Source organism: Aulonocara stuartgranti (genome assembly GCF_965226115.1).
Source record: "Aulonocara stuartgranti genome assembly, chromosome: 19".
NCBI classification, from domain to species: Eukaryota; Metazoa; Chordata; class Actinopteri; order Cichliformes; family Cichlidae; genus Aulonocara; species Aulonocara stuartgranti.
The window spans coordinates 20,847,073-20,867,177 of NC_138955.1; the positions used below are offsets into that span (position 1 = coordinate 20,847,073).

The 20,105-nt window shown below is 47.5% G+C and overlaps 1 protein-coding gene across 12 annotated transcripts in view; it reads left to right on the forward strand.

Moving 5' to 3' along the window:
- Positions 1–20,105, forward strand: part of LOC309695839 (AT-rich interactive domain-containing protein 1B-like) — a 189,478-nt gene that overhangs the window by 155,313 nt on the left and 14,060 nt on the right. For 9 of the 12 annotated variants that reach the window (XM_082516764.1, XM_082516766.1, XM_082516757.1 and 6 more), the window contains 6 exons: positions 7,672–7,993; positions 8,904–9,044; positions 15,537–15,661; positions 17,142–17,245; positions 19,068–19,262; positions 19,810–20,025. In XM_082516764.1, the coding sequence (XP_082372890.1) occupies positions 7,672–7,993; positions 8,904–9,044; positions 15,537–15,661; positions 17,142–17,245; positions 19,068–19,262; positions 19,810–20,025 (1,103 nt within the window). The remainder of the gene's footprint in view (positions 1–7,671; positions 7,994–8,903; positions 9,045–15,536; positions 15,662–17,141; positions 17,246–19,067; positions 19,263–19,809; positions 20,026–20,105) is intronic. The other 3 variants (XM_082516763.1, XM_082516758.1, XM_082516762.1) reach the window with 2 other exon arrangements.

Sequence of the window (20,105 nt, forward strand, 5' to 3'; positions counted from 1 at the left end):
TGGGGGCCGGCCTGTCTTCTAATGAGACACATGCTGTGCATAAAATGAACCAGTTCATTCATGTTTACTGGAGATCTTAGTTTAGAACAAGACGGCTGCAAGAATGAGTCACAAAAACCAGAGGAAGAAGCTTTTTGGAGCAAAATGCACAGCATGCAAACATGAGAGGGCAAATGCTAACAGCTGAAATATTCATCTAGAAACATCTCAAGAGTTAAAAGAATACATAAAGTCGAGTTGCAGATGGACTCTGCAGAGTGCAGCGTGTCTGTCTGAGAGTCTGCAGTCAGCCTCAGTTGGACCACGATTGTTGCCTCCTACCAGGTGACCTGTGCAATCAATTTGCAACCTACAGGCAACCAGTAGGTGATGGGAACTAGTTGCCATCAGTCACCAAATGCAAAAAAAGTTACAATCTGCGGTTTTTTCCTAGTCAAGCAGAGGACTTACTTTTACTGTAGTTTTACTAATGATCAAGATCCTGATAACATATTAGATCACGAGACCGGCTTTCTTATCTCTTTTTGTGCTGTGTGTGTACATATGTCGTCCTGAGGTCACATAAATGTGCAGTGATCAGTGCAGGAAATCCACATCCATCTCTTCCTGAGTATTTATTGTTTCTTTGGCCTCTGAGCAGTAATCAGATCTTCCGCCACGTTCTCTCGGCCTGTCTGACGAGCCTTGTGGCGTTCCAGTTGCACTGACCATCAGTCTAAGCTTTTTCAGATTTTTCTCAGGAGAAAAAAAACTTGGAAAAATGACGAGTCTCAGATTCCAGGAAAACTGGAAAAAAAAAGAAGTTTGGATCGCTTTGTGTAATTAAACGTTCTGCGCTCGCTTGTTTCTCCAACATGAAACTCCCAGCCAGCCGGCAAACGTCGACATCTGCTGTTGTAGTTCGTTTTCTGCCTTTGGCGCCACACCAGACCAAACATTATGGTATTTTTTTGGTAAATGTGTGTTTTAATGTGTCACCTTGATAAATGCACCCATCCGCGCGTGTGTTTTTCCAAATTTGCGGCGTCTCCCTCGCATTTGTTAATCTTGATTAATAGCCCTAATGCGTTTGGTATTTGGTCCTCCTTCTCCACCCACTCTTATCTCCTAATGTGACTTTGGCTGCGCTGACAGCCCAGTAAGCAGAGAGGAGAAAGAGAAATGAAGTAAGCAGAGAGCAACAGCGAGGCGGTCTAGCCTGCGAGAAGCTCTGGAGGCAGATGAGCGTGAAATCTCACTTGGACGTCAGGAGAGATGTTCCATCAAAATCAGAAGGAGCTGCTCAGACCTGCACATGTGTGCTTCATGCATGCAGATATAGCAAACGTGCAGGTATCCTGGTGTTTTCTTTATGCAAACTTGCTGGAGAGCCAAAGCCAACACCCTTAATTCACCCTTGTCCTGTAATTCTTCAGCTTCCCCCTAATTTACTCCTTTTGTGGCCGTCTGTGGTTATTTTTACAGGTAAACAGCCGAGTTCAGATTACCACTTACGTGCACTTTCACATCATAATGTTTCATATTACTTATTTTTACTTTGATGTAAACTCGTCTTAAGCTTCATATTGAGTCCAGGACATAGCCAGGGCCCCGGTCCTTAGCAGAGCGAACAGGCCAGACAGCTGTTGGTCATTGTTCTTAATGACAGCTCCATCTGCTTCCCTTCCCTCTCCCGAGCGAACCAGCAAATTAGCCAACACAGAAACTAGCTCCAAGTTCCTGAACTCTGCTCTGCTGTTTCTCTTGGCCTGTCTGTGCTGGGAGAGGTTGTTTCCATGTGTAATGGGTAACAGCATTTTGTCTTTCAGCCATTTCTCACACACACACACTAAAGCAGTTTGTAGCTCAGCAAAATACATAAAACAGTCTGGTGTCTGTAACTTTAAAGGCTACAAGACTGCTTTTGTTGTCCGCGGGTAAACGACTGTAGCTGGACTCGTGTAATCAGCTACATAAGCTCCATCCTGCACACAGTTAATGTGATACATGAGTCTGCCGGAGGACACGGCCTCTCTGCAAATAGTACTTACATATTTTTCTGCTTTTTCAAGCGATCTTTGATCAGATAACACTAACCAGAGGTTTGCTGTTTGTGACTGTGTGTTAGAGCTGTTGCAGTGAGGCGGTCCAAACATTTAAGCTGCTCCGTGTTTATCGTGGTGCTTTGAAAGGCCGCTATATCCCAAGTTTACCTGATCTCAGCTGATATCAGGCTCTCCTCGAGACTCACATGTCCTCAGCAGCTGTTTCCAAGACCTGCACTTGGACACGGTGCAGAGCAGCATGTTGAGAAAAGCACACACACACACACACACACGGGGGAGGAGGATATTATGCTATTACAGGAAAAAGATTCAGAGACTGTCTCAGCTCTGCTTTCTCTCCCACCCATCGCATAGTTCCCTCCACCACATACCCCCCTCCAGGGGTTAAGCACTCCACTGGTAATGACCGTGCTTCAGACAGGACTTTTAAGCCTTGGTGCCTTGCCGGAGCCACAGAGTAATTCAGCCAAAAAAAAAAAGAAGAAGAAGAAAGAAAAAAGCCATGACTCAAGCCAATGCCTAAGGGAGCGAGTGGATGTTTTTGGAGGAAATTGACAGTATGTGGAGCTCAGCAGCCCCAAGGCGCACCCCAGCCCGGCTCAGGCTCAGAAACCCTGCCGGGGAAGGTGCTGAGGTGGCTGGTAGAAGATTTGGGGGCCTCAGGCAAGAGGGGATGCTGCAAAAAAAAGAAATATATATATCCATCCCACCAAGCTGTACATGAAAGCTGCAGTGTAACAGTGAGCTGTGTGAAGCAAGGAAGGAATCTGTTTTTTGTGTCTGTATTGACCCGTCTGATGTCAAACATTGGAAGTGCTAAAGCTGATTAAACAGCTTTAAACAGACTTACAGTTATTTTATTAAGTAAAGCAGTTTCATAACGATTCGAGGAGGAAACAGAGACATCCTTGCTTCCTAAAGTATGATTACCGGCTTGATTATACTTGACACACTCCCCGACTAAGCCCCACTCTCCCAGCTCACTCCCACCACATTCACAGAAAGGAAAAGAGGAAAAATGCTATTGAATTTTTGTATTTGTGTTCAGCCACATGTGCACAGCCTGCCCACGCTCCCGTCCTTGGCAGCTCAAGCATGTAGCCATGTAATCTGCATTCCACTCCTCACTGATGGAGTTCACAGGTCCAGAGGGTGCACCATCACACCTCGCTCCGCCGCAGACGGCAGAGCGACCGCCTCGGCCGTTAGCGTCGGCGGGTCCGGCCTGCTGAGGAAGCAGTCGACGGTAATCTGCTCGGTCACGCTCCAGCTCTCCCGCGGGACTGCGGGGATTAAACCCGGCGGAGGATATAGCGTCCAACAAATGCGTGACCGTGCCGGGAATTTCCATGTAATTGTGAACGAAGCACCACGAGCGCTTCTCCTCCCCTCTATCGCGCTATAAATACCACCAAGACTCCCCAAAGGCACAAGTGCTGAGAAGCAGGCGAGAAACCAAGACTGAGCTACAAGGACACGAGAAGGTGCAAATAAGAAATGGCATCCTCCTCGTCCTCCTTGTCCTCCTTTTAGTTTCCAGAGCAGCAGGAGTAACAGTCAGAGTAGGCAGAGCCACGTCTGTGAATGCATTTTAATGCTAACATCGTATGCATGTGCATAATGAAAGCTAGCACTGCACATTTTGAACCTGGTTTCTCGTGCATAAAACCAGAGTCAGAAAAGATGCACATTTTTATATGAATTTCCTGACAGGATGTGCTTTTTTCTGGAAGCATTTGGAAGTTAACATTAAGTTGTACTTTTTTTCTCTTTTCCCCCTGAAGCGTTTTAAATATATCAGCACAGAGTCATTATTGCTTCTCTTTTTTCTAAATTGGACAAAATTTTACCTCAGCAATAATCCATCTTCCCCTTTTAATGTAATCTTACAGCACTTCCAAAGTCATTGAAAGCCCGAATGTCTCTTATGAAAACACCTACTATAGGATTTTGAGGTTGAGCTCTCAGTCATTTTAAAAAGTGGGTTAGCGTGCTATCTGTCCTTGAAGAAGCATTCTGGCTCGGCACCAATCCTTCAGGAAGTGAATCATTCTTGTCAGGACAGAGAAAGGCTCTCATAGGAAAGCTTTACATTAACCCCATCCCGCAGTTACTCTGTCTTTCTGCTGTCAGCCGAGGCGACTGAGCCCACATCACTTTGAATGGTAGTACATCAAAACTGATAAGTTCCCTCAGTGCGGCGTGCCGACTTAATGACACAGTTTTTCAAAACAGATTTAGCTTAGCACCTCGCAAAAAGAAGAAATACTAAGACAGCGAGTGAACACGCTGAGATGGAAAATTCCAGACGCTTCCTCGTTTTTAGGACTTCAGGCAGAAGAATTCAGAGTCCAGATGCTATAAACGAACCCCTGGAATAGATGGCGGGCGGCCATGACGTGGGTCCCATCAGCCGTCCAGAGAGGGCTGAGAGAGGTTGCTGACCGGGGCCTTGTTCATCCAGCTGAGCAGTCGGGCTGCAGGGCACCGCTCCCAGGATTTTCCACAGCGTCTCCGCTTCATTATGAGTGGAAGAAACGTGGAAATGCGTGTTTCAGTGCTCGCAAGGTCTCCAAAGTATTACACATGCATTCACACAATCAAGCAGATGCACGCACGCACACACACACACACAGAGCGCACCATACATATCCTCCTGTGTTCGTTAGCAGGCATCCTTTCTTCCTGAACGCTTCCCTATTATAGCCCCAAAACCCTTGACAGGTGTCAGCTGTACTCAGCTCACCGACTCACCAGAGCCTCCCCACAAATAATCCGCTTTTTCTTTTCCCATCTCCCACAGTAGATTTCATCACAATTTCTGGACAAATTCAGGCGGAGTTGCTGACTTTTATGGGAAAGACTTTTATTTTGATTCAGTATAAATCCTATCTCGGGGGTTGGCGGGTGGGAGCGTTTCCCCCTCCCTCGCAGTCTGTCTGTCTTCCTCTCTTTCCGCCCCCTCGTGCTCCCTCCATCTCTGTTGGACAAGCGGTCTTATGTCGTGTGGAAAGTGTCTTTGCCGAAGCAGCTCGAGGACACTGTGAAGCCATTACCATATTCAGTATCGCTCTTCCCCCCCCCGTGGAACATTGTCATCTAACTTTCCCTCGTTTGAGCGCACAGAAAAGCCTTCAGGTTTTAAAGAGACTTGATCCCCTTTTCCAGACATATTCTCAGGGGATTACGCAGTGAGGCCCAACTAAAGCACCCTTAATCAAATCAAAATAAATAGCCCCCTTCACAATGGAAGATGCCACTTTTCTATTTTGCGGGGGATTTGTCCCCTGTGGAAAAATCTCAGTGCCCAAATAGGGAATACGCTGTTATGCGCGCTGCGTGCCGTGGGTGTGGACGGCTCTCACATGTATAGGTGCCTGCTGCTGTGTCTGCTGCATGCGCGTGTTGTCTTTCAGCTGTTATTGAGGCTGGAGTCGAGCGAGGCTTTTAAAGCCAAAATGGAGGGGTTTAAGTGTGCCTTAGGAAAGCTCCTGGCATCGTGGCTGCGTGGCACTCCAGGGCAGCAAGAAAGCATTTACTGCAGATTAGAGCTCCTCTCAAGTGTTTCACAAAGTCAGCCTTAAGCTCGCCAATTGTTCCCAGGGCCACACAACTCACCGGGCCACACCTCAGAGAGGGTCTCCTCGCATACACAGGTTGGCGGCGGCCGTGAATCACGGTGTAATCCCGCTCTTTACGCTCCGCGGCTGTCGCGGCATTATTTTCTTGATGGATGAAATTGCTGTATGTGTCACTGTGGTAGGTATATGAGTACCAGCTGACAAGCACACCCCATTTGTCTCAAATGAGGTGATTGATAAGACCCATCTGCAGCTCCAGTTTGTCATCATCATCATCATCATCATCAACTTTATTTATAAAGCACTTTAAAACAACCACAGCTGACACAAAGTGCTGTACACTGGAACTGTAAAATAAAATTACATGAGATATAAATAAAAAACAAATAAAAAAAGAGTGAAATCATTAATTAAATAACTACTTCAATTAAAAGAGAAACTAAGTCTCACTGAGGTTAAAAGCCAAGGAATAAAAGTGGGTTTTAAGATGTGATTTAAAAGTGGACAGTGACGGGGCCTCTCTAACATGCATGGGCAAATTATTCCATAATTTTGGAGCCACAATAGAGAAGGCCCCGCCCCCTCTGAGCTTCCTCCTGGATCTCGGTACCTCCAGGAGCAGCTGGTCAGCTGACCTGAGAGACCGACAGGGTATGTGGGGATGAAGAAGCTCAGAGACGTAAGGCGGGGCAAGACTGTGAAGGCATTTAAAAACAAACATAAGAATTTTAAAATGAACTCTAAAAGACACAGGCAGCCAGTGCAGAGAGGCCAGCACGGGGGTTATATGCTCTCTTTTTCGAGTTCCTGTTAGGAGTCGTGCAGCCGCATTTTGAACCAGCTGCAGACATGAGAGCAACGACTGACTGACCCCCACATAAAGTGAGTTACAGTAGTCCAGGCGGGAAGAAATAAAAGCATGGATCACTGTTTCAAGGTGCTGCCTCGAAAGAAAAGATTTTACTCTTGCCAGTCGCCTTAAATGATAAAAACAGGACTTCACTGCTCTGATTTGGTTGTCCAATTTAAAATCACTGTCCAACTTAAAACCAAGGTCAGTAACAACAAGTTTAAAATAGACTTCCAGGGATCCTAAATCAACAGAGGTGGACTCACAGGGACCACTGGATCCAAACACCAACACTTCTGTTTTCTTTTCATTAAAATTTAAAAAGTTTAGAGCCAACCAAGCTTTAATGTCATCTAGACATGTCAAGAGAGGTTTTATGGAGATGCCATTCTTGTGTTTTAGTGACAAATAAATTTGGCAGTCATCGGCATAACAATGAAATGAGATCCCATGCCTTCTAAGGATAGAACCCAGAGGCAGTAGATACAGTGAAAAGAGCAGTGGCCCTAAAATTGAGCCCTGTGGGACGCCGCATGACAGAGGAACAGAAGACGATTCGTAACCGAGAAGGCTGACAGAGAAAGTTCTATCTGATAAATAAGACCTAAACCAATTAAGTGCAGTGCCACCAATACCCACTACATCATGTAATCGAGAAATTTGAATATTGTGGTCTACGGTCTCAAAGGCAGCAGTTAGGTCAAGCAAGACAAGAACAACATGGTTACCAGAATCACATGCCAGAAGGATGTCATTAAAAACCCTTAATAATGCAGATTCTGTGCTGTGAAAGGTTTTAAAACCTGATTGAAAAACCTCAAAGATTCCATTTTCATCTAGAAAATCTTTCAGTTGACTAAAAACGATTTTCTCTAAAACCTTGGAGACTAAAGGCAGATTGGAAATAGGCCTATAGTTCGCTAAAACTGTGTGATCAAGGCCAGGTTTCTTAAGCAGTGGCTGTACTACTGCATGTCTGAAATTTGCAGGAACCATACCAGAAGACAGACTGCTGTTAATAATGTCACTGAAGCTATTTTGTGCCGTTCTCATAGCCAAATCGTGGAATTTAGGAGGACGTCTGAAACGACAGCGAGCCATGTTTTACGTTTCAGGGACACCGTCTGTGTAGCTTCTGATTTTCTGTGATCTTAATGAGCTTTTGTTGGCTGATTCACATGTCGTCTTCTTCCAGGCAACTACCCACGGCCCTCCAACTACAGCGGCACAGCCAGCACCGGCTACAGTGGCCCCGGCCCTGGCATAACCAACAGCCTGGGCATGAACGCTACCAGCCCCATGCACGGTCAGGGGCCCGGCCAGCCCATGCCCGGAGGACGCGGCCACGGCCCAGGCAGCCAGAACAGGGTGTACCCGGCCATCGGTCCCACTTCTCCCAGCGTACCCCAGCCAGCTGGGCCCGGGATGGGTCCCCCTTCTTTGGGTAGCTCTAATCGCAAGATCCAGGAGGCAGCAGCGGCTGCCGTGCCAGGATCTGCCAACTCAGTGCACAACAGGTAAGAGCGCGGCAAGGGCTCCGGCTGCAAACTCAGCACATTAGTTGTGCATATGCTGCATGTGAGTTAGTGAATGTGCATGCGAGCTAACGTATCCCAGCTGTAGCTGTAAGTGGTCTTGATGGTGAAAAATGTATTTTAGTGCGAATTGTGCCGTATGGTTACTGTACGCTACAATTCTGGGCCGTCGAGCTTCTCTGCCGTGCGTTAGCGTCTAACGAGAGGCATCGATCTGCCGGTCGTCTGTGTGCTGAAAAGCCCCGCAGAGGCTTTCTGAGCCAAACACTTTCTTTTTCTCTGAGACTCTTTTCAGACGTGCAGGCAAGAGTTGTTCTCAGGGGTTCCGCTCTTCTATGAGCCACTTGTGCAACTGTCCCTATTTTCACACATCTCATAAAGTACCTGACATTTTGATATCTGGCTCTGTGCACCGAGTGCCATTTCCTTGCAAAAAGAGATATATTGGCACGAGAGCAGGCAGCGCGGTCTCGACGCAGCACCGTCGAAACATAAGAGAAGAAAAATGCAAACTGACTGTAAAAACACCAGAGACCGCAGTGACACCGAGCACCTTAACGCACATGCACAGCTCTTTGAAGCTCTAACAGCGTGTGAGTTCAGGGTATTATTTTCCATCAGGGCGGGAGCTCTGACTGTACGAGCGCTCGCAGTGTTGGAGGCAGAGGGGTTGTTGTGGGATTGTGTGGGCAGTAAACTTTCGCTGAACCCTGCCGGGGGAACTTGTGAAAACATCGCAGTCTTCTGAGAGGAAAGATGGCTTTCTGCATTCGCGCCATTCTGGGTGCGCTTTTCCTAACAAATGCATCATGGGAGCAGCCTCGGCGGCGCTCAGATTAGCGTTTGCCAGTGTTCATCGTGTGGGTTTCTCTTTTCTGTCGGCGGTCTGCAGGACGCCTCTGTGCGCGAGGCCCCCGGCCCAGACGCAGCCCACCTCCACCCGCTGGCCCACACCCCACCATTCCTCCACCTGTCCACCGCCTTCACCCCCACCCCGACCTCATCCTCCATGCATCCATTCGCATCAACATAGGTAGGTCCACGTCCATCACCACACTTGTGTGTGTGCGTGCCTTAAAATCAGTTTGTGTGTGGAAGTCGGTGTGTCATGTGACCGAGCCGCGCTAAAACGACCATGGTGGCTTTTCTCGGCGCTGCGTCTGACAGCAAAACAAGAAGAGTCATCATCATTACCATTGTAATTGCTATCATCACCTTCATCATCATCATCACTGTAGTCATCACAGGCTTCTCTTAGTCACTCTAATGGCAACAACAAGTGAGCGCCCCAGTATCTCACACACACACACACACACACACACACACACACACACACACACACACACACACACTGAGATACTCGGGGCTGCGTGCACTGTAACAGCATCGTGGGGGGAAAGGCAGGGGAGGGGAGGAGTCTGACAGGGGGGTGATTAATTGCGTGCATCCGGGAGGCCCAATGCTGTCCACACACACACACACACACACACACACACACACACACACACACACACACACACACTCACTCACTTGCAGCAATGCAAATGCTACTTGAGCCGTTAAGAGATGGCTGAGTTGTCAATAAGAAGTGGCACGACATGATCCCCACTGCTGGGACCAATCAGACGGCCTGTCAGTCTCCCCTCAGACAGCAGCGAGGTGTCGCTGGCTGCGGTGGGCCTCTCTCGCTCTCTCGCATCGTGTTTACAAATCTGCCTGTAAAGTCTGTTCACGTCTTCATCTGTGTCTCAACCTATTTTGATTTATTGTCAGCTGTGCGAGTATCCGCGGGCTCCTTCGTTTGCCGTTTCATCTCCATCTCCAGCATTAAGCCATCGTTAATGTGTGTTTTTCCTTCTTTCGCTGCACTGCAAAGATCACACTGGAAGCAAAGAGTCCGGTGCAGTGACAGCCGTCTCCTTTTGATTCTGCTCTTTGAAACGTGTGCCGGCTCGCCAGTCGTTAGCGTTTATTTAAACCGCAGCATCACTTCCACGGCGCTGGAGAAAATAATGGAGCAGACGCCGGATGCTTAGAACAACAAAAGACTTTTATGAACTAGCTAGTGTTAAAAAAGAGAAATGTGCCAACAAATGAAACTATTGGTTTCCAAAGCAGATCGGTGTTCACAAATGTGAATAATCTGCTGCCTTCTTTATTTAGAATACCGAGTTGTTCGGATAAAAACGTAAATTAGTCTCCTCTGCTGGCAGAAGTGTGTTTTTGACTTATTTCAGACTAAAATGTGCCAGAATGTTTTGTCGTGATGGACATTTTTGCAGAGCGCCTGGCGCCTGTCTCACCTTCGCTGTTGTTCTCATCTGCTGTCGATCATTCCGATCCTTTCATCCCTCTTCGTCTGCTCCTCTTCCCTCTCCTCCCACCTGTTTCGCTCTTTTTTACCAACTGTATCGCCCTCTTTGTCTCCGTGCAGCTCTGTTCTCCTACCCAGACTGTTTTATCTCGCTCAGTCTTTCTTCCTCCCAATTTGCTTTTTCTTCTCCGCTGTCTCCAGCACAGCCTTGTTATGTTTTTCTTCCTCAGATCCCACTTTAGAACATCTGAGGGAGAACAGGAGAAAATTGGCCTCCGAAAAACCTGCAGTTAAAGGCTCCAGCACCCTGTTTGCGCTCCAGAGCTCAGTGCAACATTGTGAAACATTGTCAAACCCGGTTCTTCTCTGTCTGAGAAACAAGTTGTTAGTCGTACCGCGTGTCTAGTTTTGCTCTTTGATGCATTAACCGGGACTGCCACAGTCACCCGCTTCCAACCTTCCAAATCAGGGGCTAGTCGAGCAGTGAGATCACTGACTGGTCTCTGCTTCCTTTCCTCTTTTCCTTTAACACATGCCTTCACTACATCTCCACTAATAATCCTCCACATTTCTGCCTCTCATGCCTCATCTTCGTCCTCTGCTGGCTCACGCACTCTGGCTTCATTACACCAACCAACAGAATTTTGAAGAGAGGGCCGCGTGCAGCTGCAGGTTGGAGCTGCGTTTAAATCTTTGCAAAGTGTACAATAGGGAGCGTTTCCCCCCCCCCCCCCGAGCCTTCCACGAATCAGAAACAAATGTTGCACTTTTGTGGGTCTGAGTCAGAGTCGAGGGATGTTCCTGTTGAACCTCATAATAAAGTTTGGTGACGATGCAGTTCAGTGGGTCTCATGGAGAACGCTGAGGTGAAAAGTTTACGTTCAAATAAGGCGAGTGAGGTCGGAGTGTGTTTGGAAAAATGCACCAGTACACTTTTTTTTGGGGGGGGGGGAGATTGATGTTAGGGATTTTTCGTTTTTGGAAAAGAGGCAAACACAAAGTATTAAAAGGTATAAGCTTTTCTTGGCAGCAGCTTCTGAGGACAGAATTGGGTTTTCAAATGACTTTCCAACGCTGCTGGCGACACTCTACAAAAAGTTCCCGGAGCTATAGGAACGGCGAACTGTCGGAAAAATAAGCACTTAGCAGAAGAAGAGCAAAGCTCGGGGAAAAAAAAGGAGCCGTAAATAAAAAGGAAATTGAAGGGAGAAAAATGTTGGAAGAGGGAAGAAGAGAAGAGAGGAGAGTGCTCCCAGGCAAATCCTCGCCAAATAATTCATTTCTGACCTCCTTAGTAAGTAAATTTGCTAAATAAATAAGAGCAGCGCTTGAATGTCAAGAACGGGGGATGCTGCCTGTGGCGCTTTGTCGCTCGCAGTCTTGGCAGCGCTGCGGAGCGCTCTGCTTTCATTAGATGGGTAAAATAAATGGCTTCTCCTCCATCCATCCATCCTGAGCCGTTTGATGTTTGGGAAGGAGGGGCGGGAGAAGGGAAGAGTAGCTTTTTTTCTGGATTTAATATGTTAAAAGCTGTCCTTTTATTTTTTGTTGGGGGTTTATTCTGGTTTACCCTGTGAGTGTGTGTGTGTGTGTGTGTGTGTGTGTGTGTGTGTGTGTGTGAGAGAGGGGGAGTTGAGTCAGGAGTTTGGAGGAGCAATGAGCCCAAGCTGCCCTGACAACAGATTGGGTCCATATATAATTCATAGCCTCCAGTCGATCCACTCCATCCTTCCATCCAGCAGCCTCTCCGGCTCTTTCTTTCGCCTCCTTCTGCACACACACACGCAGCGAGCTCAGGGATCGATGGAGAGGGCCGCTCAGTCGTCACACGGTCCTGCAATCCGGCCGCCACCGCCAATGTCTTGTCCGGTTAGCCGAGCCGAGACGGCGTCAGCGCGGCCTGTCACTGCAAATGAAGGACAAAGGCGCCGCCACTTCTAGAGAGACACCGTCAGCTGGTTGGCTGGCACCTCGTAACCATGGCATCCCCTTGGCAACGGCACCCACCCGAACACAAGGACACGCTCAAACACTCTTCGGCACACACACTCACCCATGGTGTGAAAGTGGCCTTCTCCGATGCCCTTCACACATGTAGACTGAATAGACGAGAGCTCTCTCTGCGCGCGTGTGTGTGTTTGTGTGTGTGTGTGTGTGCGTGCGTGCGTGCGTGCGTGTGTGTGTGTGTGTGTGTAATTAGGGAATAAACGGGGGGTTAGTGAAGGACAGTGATGGTAGAGCATCAATCCGGTCGTTAAGTGATACTTCCGGGCCTAAAGTAGTCTGCGTTTAATATGGCTTTTGTGTTGTTAACATGTTTAATGTTTTGTATTTTCTTCTATTTTATCTCAAAAAGCTCCTAAAACAGTCAGTGATCACTGTTGACCTCCCTCGGCTTTTATTACCGCTAATCATTTATTTAAGCTCAGTTTTTAAAACCTTAGGATGTAACTACAGCACAGCCCATGCAGCAGTATATGAATGACTAACCTCGTATTGTGGATGGATTATCTCAGTTGTTCTCCTGGCTGAAGTTTGGTCCTTTTACAGCATCCTGCCATGCGATTACATTTGTTCCTGACCACCGAGAACACTCACATTAACTTTTATCGAGTGGAAAAAAAGTTAGCTTGTTTATATTATGCTAACATAGCTGTGTCGCTAGCGGTCATGTAGCACATCATTATATACCAGCTAGCCCAACTTCAGTAACCCTACAAACGTCACTGCTGTTTAGTTTTCTGTCTTCATTTATGCTGGAAGTGATAGCAGAGCTGTACGTTTGAATTTGTTTCCCAAACCCCGCAGTCAGGACATGCTATATTGTATTTAGATAGAAGCTAGGGAGCTAACTCCCTGCTAACTTCTAACTCCGTTAAATGTCATAAATTCCGTTTTCATGGATGCCTGGATGTTAAACTCAATTGTTACACCTGGTAGAGCAGAACGCTGATCATTTTATTAAAGATGAAAGACTTTAGACAGTGTTTCAACTCTCAGTAATGCCATAGTGATCGTTTGATATATGGACCTGCAGCAGAGTTTAGGCCCAGACACGGCTAGTGACGTCAGACTTAACCAGATAGGATTCTTGCCGCTCTTAAAGTGACAGGAGTCATTTTTTTTAAAATCTGGAGACCCAAACAAAAGCTTGAGTGAAAAATCTGCATTTTCATGTGTTTCCCTTTTAGCACGAGAGCGCTCCAACTTAGCCAGCACTCGTCGAGTAAACTCATACTTTCCCTTCACTGTTTCACTACTTTTTTCCTCAGGCCACTCCTCGACAACAAACTGCGAGTGCAGTGGACTGATGGTGCTAGGATGGATGTTTCCGTGTGTGCGTTCCCTCAGTTTAGTCTCATGGAACAGCGATTACCTCCAGCTCTGGGGCCCTGAGCTGAAAATACGCCCCCCATCGGTCCACCGGGGACACACACACACACACACACACACACACACACACACACACACACACACACACACACACACTCTGGCTTCTTCTTCCCTAATTTCCTCCTGCCTCCTTTCTTCTCTCCTTCCTCTCCATCCCTCCTTTCTTCCCCCTCTCGCTCTCTCTGCGGCAACAGGATGCTTTTTTTTCACCCGGCACAAAGGTGCCCAAGAGCAAGATGAATGCGCCGTGCTTGCCCCCACCCCCCAACCCCCGATGGCGGCACATGCATATATTAAGTGTGATTAAACGCTGTGCGGTGCCTCCATCAAGTGCTTTCTAATGGGCTTTTTTATGACATGAATTAGTCATAATGGGAGAGCGCCACAGTCGAAAACCACCAACCACTGTTGTTGTTGTTGTAGTTGATTTGGATTTTTCACCGTTCACACGAGATAGCTTAAGTTCTGGTGAGGGGCGTTTTTACAGTATGCGGATAAATGAGCTTCGGAGGCTTTTGGCGCGTTTAAACTCATTTCTTGTCGCCTGCTCTGCTTTGTGGGAGTTTGCATGCAGAATACATTTTTGCTTGCTTGAGAAGGTGCAGCGATCAAAAGGTACATTTATTTCTGTGACTTGACTCACGCGGAGCTTTTTAGGGAACACGTAGGCAGCGAACGAAGGAGTCTATGCCCCCGCCGCCGCCCCACCCCATTATAGGGAAATGGGGCCAGATAAGCGTGGATTTGGTGTGCTTGTTTCTTTGCCACGGAGCTCCCCTGTGCACCTCAGCCCCCATAGAGGGATTACATATGTATCATCAGCCGTGCTCTATGACTAATTACATCTGTGAGATGAGATTATGGGGAGGTTTACCAAGCCAATCCCTCCTCTCAGGCAATGTGTATCGGTTCCAACACGAGGTATTACATTATGTGTCTGTGTGGAAGAGAGAACGATGCCAGTTAAGGGGGATTGAGTGACAGAAATCCGCATAAACATTTTTCCTTCTTTACGTTTTCCGGCCTTTTACCTGTGGCTTCCTTCCTTCCTTTCCTCCTCTGCTCACCTCTCTTCCTCCCGCAACTCTTCCTCCCGTGTTTGAGGCCTCTCCTCACCTCACGTCCCTTTTCTCCCTCTTCATACGGTTGTCCGGGAGATAATCTCGAGTCAGCAGGAGATAGAGCAAATTGTTCCAAACACGGTGTTCCCTTTCAGCCTCTGTGTCACCGGCCTGGCATGCAATGATAGACGCCGCCTTCAATCAAACGCACATGGATGGCTGGTGTTCAGCAGGTTGCAGATAAGCCCCTCTGATGTCACTCGCGACACCATGTGATGAGCGCCCGAGAGAGACGGGGGAGGCTGAGCGGCATTGATTTTTGCTGTCACTATGGCAACAAATAACATGATCCTCTCCAAAAGCACACCTTAATTAGTTAAATTATGACTTGTGTGATGGAGAGGAAGGAAGAGAGAGAGGGAGGGAGGCTGTGGAGGAGACAGAGGATAGGAGAGCTTTTCCTTTTCTGATGTTCGGTGCTCATCTTCAATCTTTTGGAAGAGCTGTGTGTTTGATCAGGGATCTGTTGCGCTCTTTGCTTTTTATCGTGACTCTCAGATATACATGCAGCTCAGTTTTCACTGCAACAATAAAGCAGCGCAGCAGTGACAGGCTGCCAAATATCATCCCTGTATGATTATGTGACTTCTGTTCCTCTGCAGCTTTCACTGTTACTCGCTTATTTCTCCACATCGTGAATCCAGCTGGAGTCATCCCGACTAAATCTCCCAATGTCGTTTTTTTCTTTCTATTGTAGGCAGAGCAACTATCAAGGCCCCGGCATGAGCCAAGCCAGCGCTGTCCCCTACAGTCAGGTGGCGGGCAGCAACGCCGCAGCCACAGGCAACGCACAAGGTCCGGGCTACAACATGCCTCCTTCAGGTATTTCACTAATGCCAGCGTGCTGTAGAGGTAAAAGCTCGTAAACACAGGCCCACAAACATTGCCATCCCCTGCAGGACATTCTCTTCAACGTCTTCTTCAGGACAGAACGCAGCTGAGCTGCAGTTTTAAATCTTTGCACTATTTGCATGCAGTTGTGTTTCTGCAGCATGAAACCTTGAAATCCCCACATGGCTCTCGTAACGCTTCCCGGGCTTCTGTGCTTTGCTGTTTTGGCCCAAAACATGTAAAATGAGCCTTTTGTATCCACACGTGTACCCCCGCCTACAGGCCGCCTTCAACACATATCCAAGGGTTGGGATCGCTCCTTCTTCCCTCCTAGCTTTACTTTAGCTTAAATTAAGTTGATACTTAGATGAAGTTACAGCTGATCTAATCTGGCTCGTCTTGAATCAGCAGAAAACATGTTGATACAATAATGTCGAACCTTTACGGCAGCATCGAAGTGACGTTTCTATCAGTGCACCTACTCAGAGACACAGCGTAGGTCACATGACAGAGTCAAAGACTAAAGAGTTTCGTTATGACGCTCTTCTGAAGAGCTGGCCCTTCGGCGAGGAGAGCGTAACGCGGTGCCTCGGTTTTTCTTTCCTGCCCGGCTGCATTGCTGCTAAACACACATCAGAGATTTTCCAAAATGAAGCTCTTATTTAAAGCCATACATCAGAACGCATGACAAATTAGAGCGCCAAGGTTCCTCAAAGCTCATCTGGTTTGCCCCTGGGCACGTAAAAAGCCTTCGGTTTGCCCGCCGCGGCACAGCGTACACCGGAGGAAATACAGAGGGGAGCCTTGCACCCAAGGACCTCTCCTTTCTGCTAATAAGAAATATGCAGCTCGCACTTTGAAAAGTAGTCTTAAGGATCTCAACTCTTCTTCACTTATAAACCTAATGAAGGCACACAAACATCTTAGAAAACAGAAACACGTCTTGTCAGCCAACATCTCGTCAACGCTAACCTTTACATTCTCTCCGCACTTTGAATATGTGAGAACATGAATAACTTCTTCCAAGTTGACACCGGCTTGCTTTTAGTGGATTCTTATCTTATTCTCTCTCTACGTCTTCCTTAAGAAACAGTCTTTTTATACGGCTGTCTTCCATTCAGGATAAATGGGCGGACAGGCTTTAGGGAGGCCTTGAGAGCACAAAAGCAAAGAAGCTCAGCAGCCGAAAGACATTAAAGCATTTTCCATTGTCTGACTGTGCCTGTGACATTATACAGACCATTGTGCAGCAGCTTTCAGTCCACACGGTGAAGGCACCATTCATTTAAGGAGTTAAACCCAATTGAATGTAGCAGAATACACAAACATGCCTGAAATCTCTCTTTACTCTTTATTCTGCTCCGTCGTGGAAAAACTTTAAAAAAAAATGTGCAAATTCAGAGCATATTTTATGTTTGTGAGAAGTTTGGTGCAACTACTTCGAGTCAGCGTTTGCTCGTTGCTGTTGAAGGATCCACGGGAATGTCAGGGGACGGGATAATGAGCCCAGATGCCAAACCGAAAACGGAGGTGAAAGATGACGGTGGCCCCGCCAACGAGCCCCACAAACCAAAGGTAACTCCTTGACAGTCTTCCCCATTCTCCCACTTCCTCTCCCCTCTCTTTCGTTTGTAAATGTTCTTTCTAATCTTCCTCCGCTAACGAAGCAGACCAGTCCCGATCAGCGGATGCTGCCTCAGCGCAGAGGGCCGTCTCGCTGTTGTTTTCTCACCATATTTAATGATTTGTTTAACATTTACCATTCCTAATGTTTTCCTCGCTTTGTTTTTGCCCTCAGCACTCTCTTCTTGCTGATGTTTTGGCAGCCAAAGCTGCACAGACAGAGGGGGCTTGGCATCTGCAGCACACACATGTACATACACGCAAGCAAACACAGCGCCGACACACACAACATGCACGCAAAGATGGAAAACACGCACTCTAACTAGCCTTCTCCGTCTGTGTCACACACCCACTGCTGACTTCTCATTTTGCCCGACAATAGCGGCTCAGCAACAGCAGAACTCTGCTCTTTGCTCTTTTCTACCCCCTCCTCTTGTTTTTCCTTAACAACAACAACACACACTGCCTCCATCACATCCACTACACATCTTTTCCCTCAAAAATCTGTCTTTTCTTTTGCTGATTATGGTAGTAGGTCTTCTGAATTATTTAAGGCAGTCAGAGCAGCCAGAAAGACCCCCGGTGCTCCCGAAAGAGATGATCTGTCTGCCAAGAGAGGGAAGAGGAGGGAGAACGATAAGGTTTTGCTGACATGAGCGTTCTGCACACAGTCCAGAAGCACTTGTCAAGCTGTTGTTCCCTCTTTTACACACTCTCCCTCTCACACACACAGACACACATTTAAACTGGGGAGACTAAATGCATGTTAAATTCATTATAGAGTCTTTTACATACAGACGTCTTACACATGCATGAAGCCTTGCTGTTCCTCTGCCACACACTGCACAGACTTATGGTTTCAGTAAAGCAGAAGAGGTCCAGCTTGGGTGTGTGAGGTTTTGCAGGCTGGCCCCGTGTAAACTGTTTGATTGCAGCTCGGCTCTCGGAATGAGAAGAATTCCTTTCAGCTCGTTTTTGTGAAATATTTCAGTTTCTGTGGTCCTGCTGTAACCTCAGTCCTGTTTTTGGAATTCCAGAGGAACTATTCTTGGAAATTCCTATAATATTTTTCATTAAAAACAACCAATCCCTAATGCCGCTGGAAGCTCGGGGTGTCTTTAAACAGCGCGCTTGGTGCTGTCACAGACTAGCGCTGATATTTCGTTATTCGTCAGGATCAGTTTGGCCGATCTGGCTTCAGGATATGAAACAAACTCGGGGGGATGCAGACTGGTTGCATCTGTGGTATCCTGTTACAGCACCACGCTCTGATTCATCCGGTGAGATCGACCTGTTCTTTCACAGATGTTTGTAAAGGCTGAATGGCTCTGTGCTTGATTGATGTCTGCAAACAGCTGAATTCAAAGATGGGGAGGTCTGACCCAATGCTTTTGTCCGAGTAGCGACACTCATAAAGTCAGGAAAACACTCAAAATCAAATTCTCTGATGTTGTAAAGGTCTTCCCTTTAATCAGTGCACCTCTGTACTAATGATCTCCTATTTCATAAATATCCTTGAGTAGTTTTTGTATCCACAGTCCAGAAACCCAGCGGCTATCATCTGACCTCGGAGGCCTCTGTTCTGTCAGTGTGCACGGTCCACTGAGGAATGAGGATCAGTTATAATACAAAGCTAAAGCATCGTCAGGCGATAGCTGATGGTTTTGAATTGCCTTCTTTTGTTGCCTTCCACAGTGACTGTTATCCTGCATTCAGCCAATCAGATGTTTCTGTGCAGCGCTGAGCAGTAATCCCGCTGCTCTCTCTTTAACAGCTCCCGGACGTTTACGTCAACAATAACAGCAGCGGCGGCTCCCAGCAGTGCGTGTCCCAGCCACCCACTCCGGGCGGCGCCCTACCCGTGCCCTCGCCCCTCTCACCCAGCCCCGCCAGCCTCTCCTCCTACCACGGAGATGACAGCGACAGCATCAGCAGCCCCCCCTGGCCTCTCAAGACTCCCTCCAGCCCCGTAAGAACCAGACACCATCCTGCATGGATGCATTTATGCACTAAAAGCGTGTTTCCGTGTAGTCACTGGAAACCTGCTTGTTAGAGCACGGGCAACCTCCTGAAGCAGGATTAAAGTTTGGTGCGATTAACTCCACCGGTTTGAACTTGAATGCTCTGTGCAGGAAGTCTGTAAAGGCTCCGGCTGCACACGCTAAACCAAATGCTTTCGACAAGTATTTATTTTTACTTGGTCATTCAACCAGCAGCCGACTCAGAATGTGTAAATAAGGAATGAATTTTTAATGATGCCCGTGGGAAGAGTGGCTTACTGTGGAAAAGAACACTATCCTGTAGAACAGAGCATGTACTGTATATCACATATAACATACACTGACTCTGAGTTTTCCTAATTAGCACGTCTTTATTTACATTATGCATCTGCATGAGAAGGCAGAAAAACTACCTGACGTAGTGCTTTTATACATCTTGTATTCAAATAAAATGTCACATATTCAGATTCAGAGTTTAATCAGGTACTTTTCTCCTCTGCTTATGTGCATCTCCAGAAAGCCAACCCTAACGCCTCTCCCTTCAGCGGCGACCGAATCGCACGGCTGTACGAGCTCGGTGGAGAGCCGGAGAGGCGAGGCTGGGTGGAGCGATACCTGAACTTCATGGAGGAGCGGGGCACACCTGTTAGTCAGCTTCCCACTGTGGGCAAGAAGCCGCTGGACCTGTGGAAGCTCTACATGGCTGTTCGGGAAATAGGAGGCCTCGCCATGGTAAGGCGCAGGAAGCGTTAGACACAGACTTGAATGTGGAGGAGCTCGTATTCTCACACAGCCAAATCATTTCGCTCCGC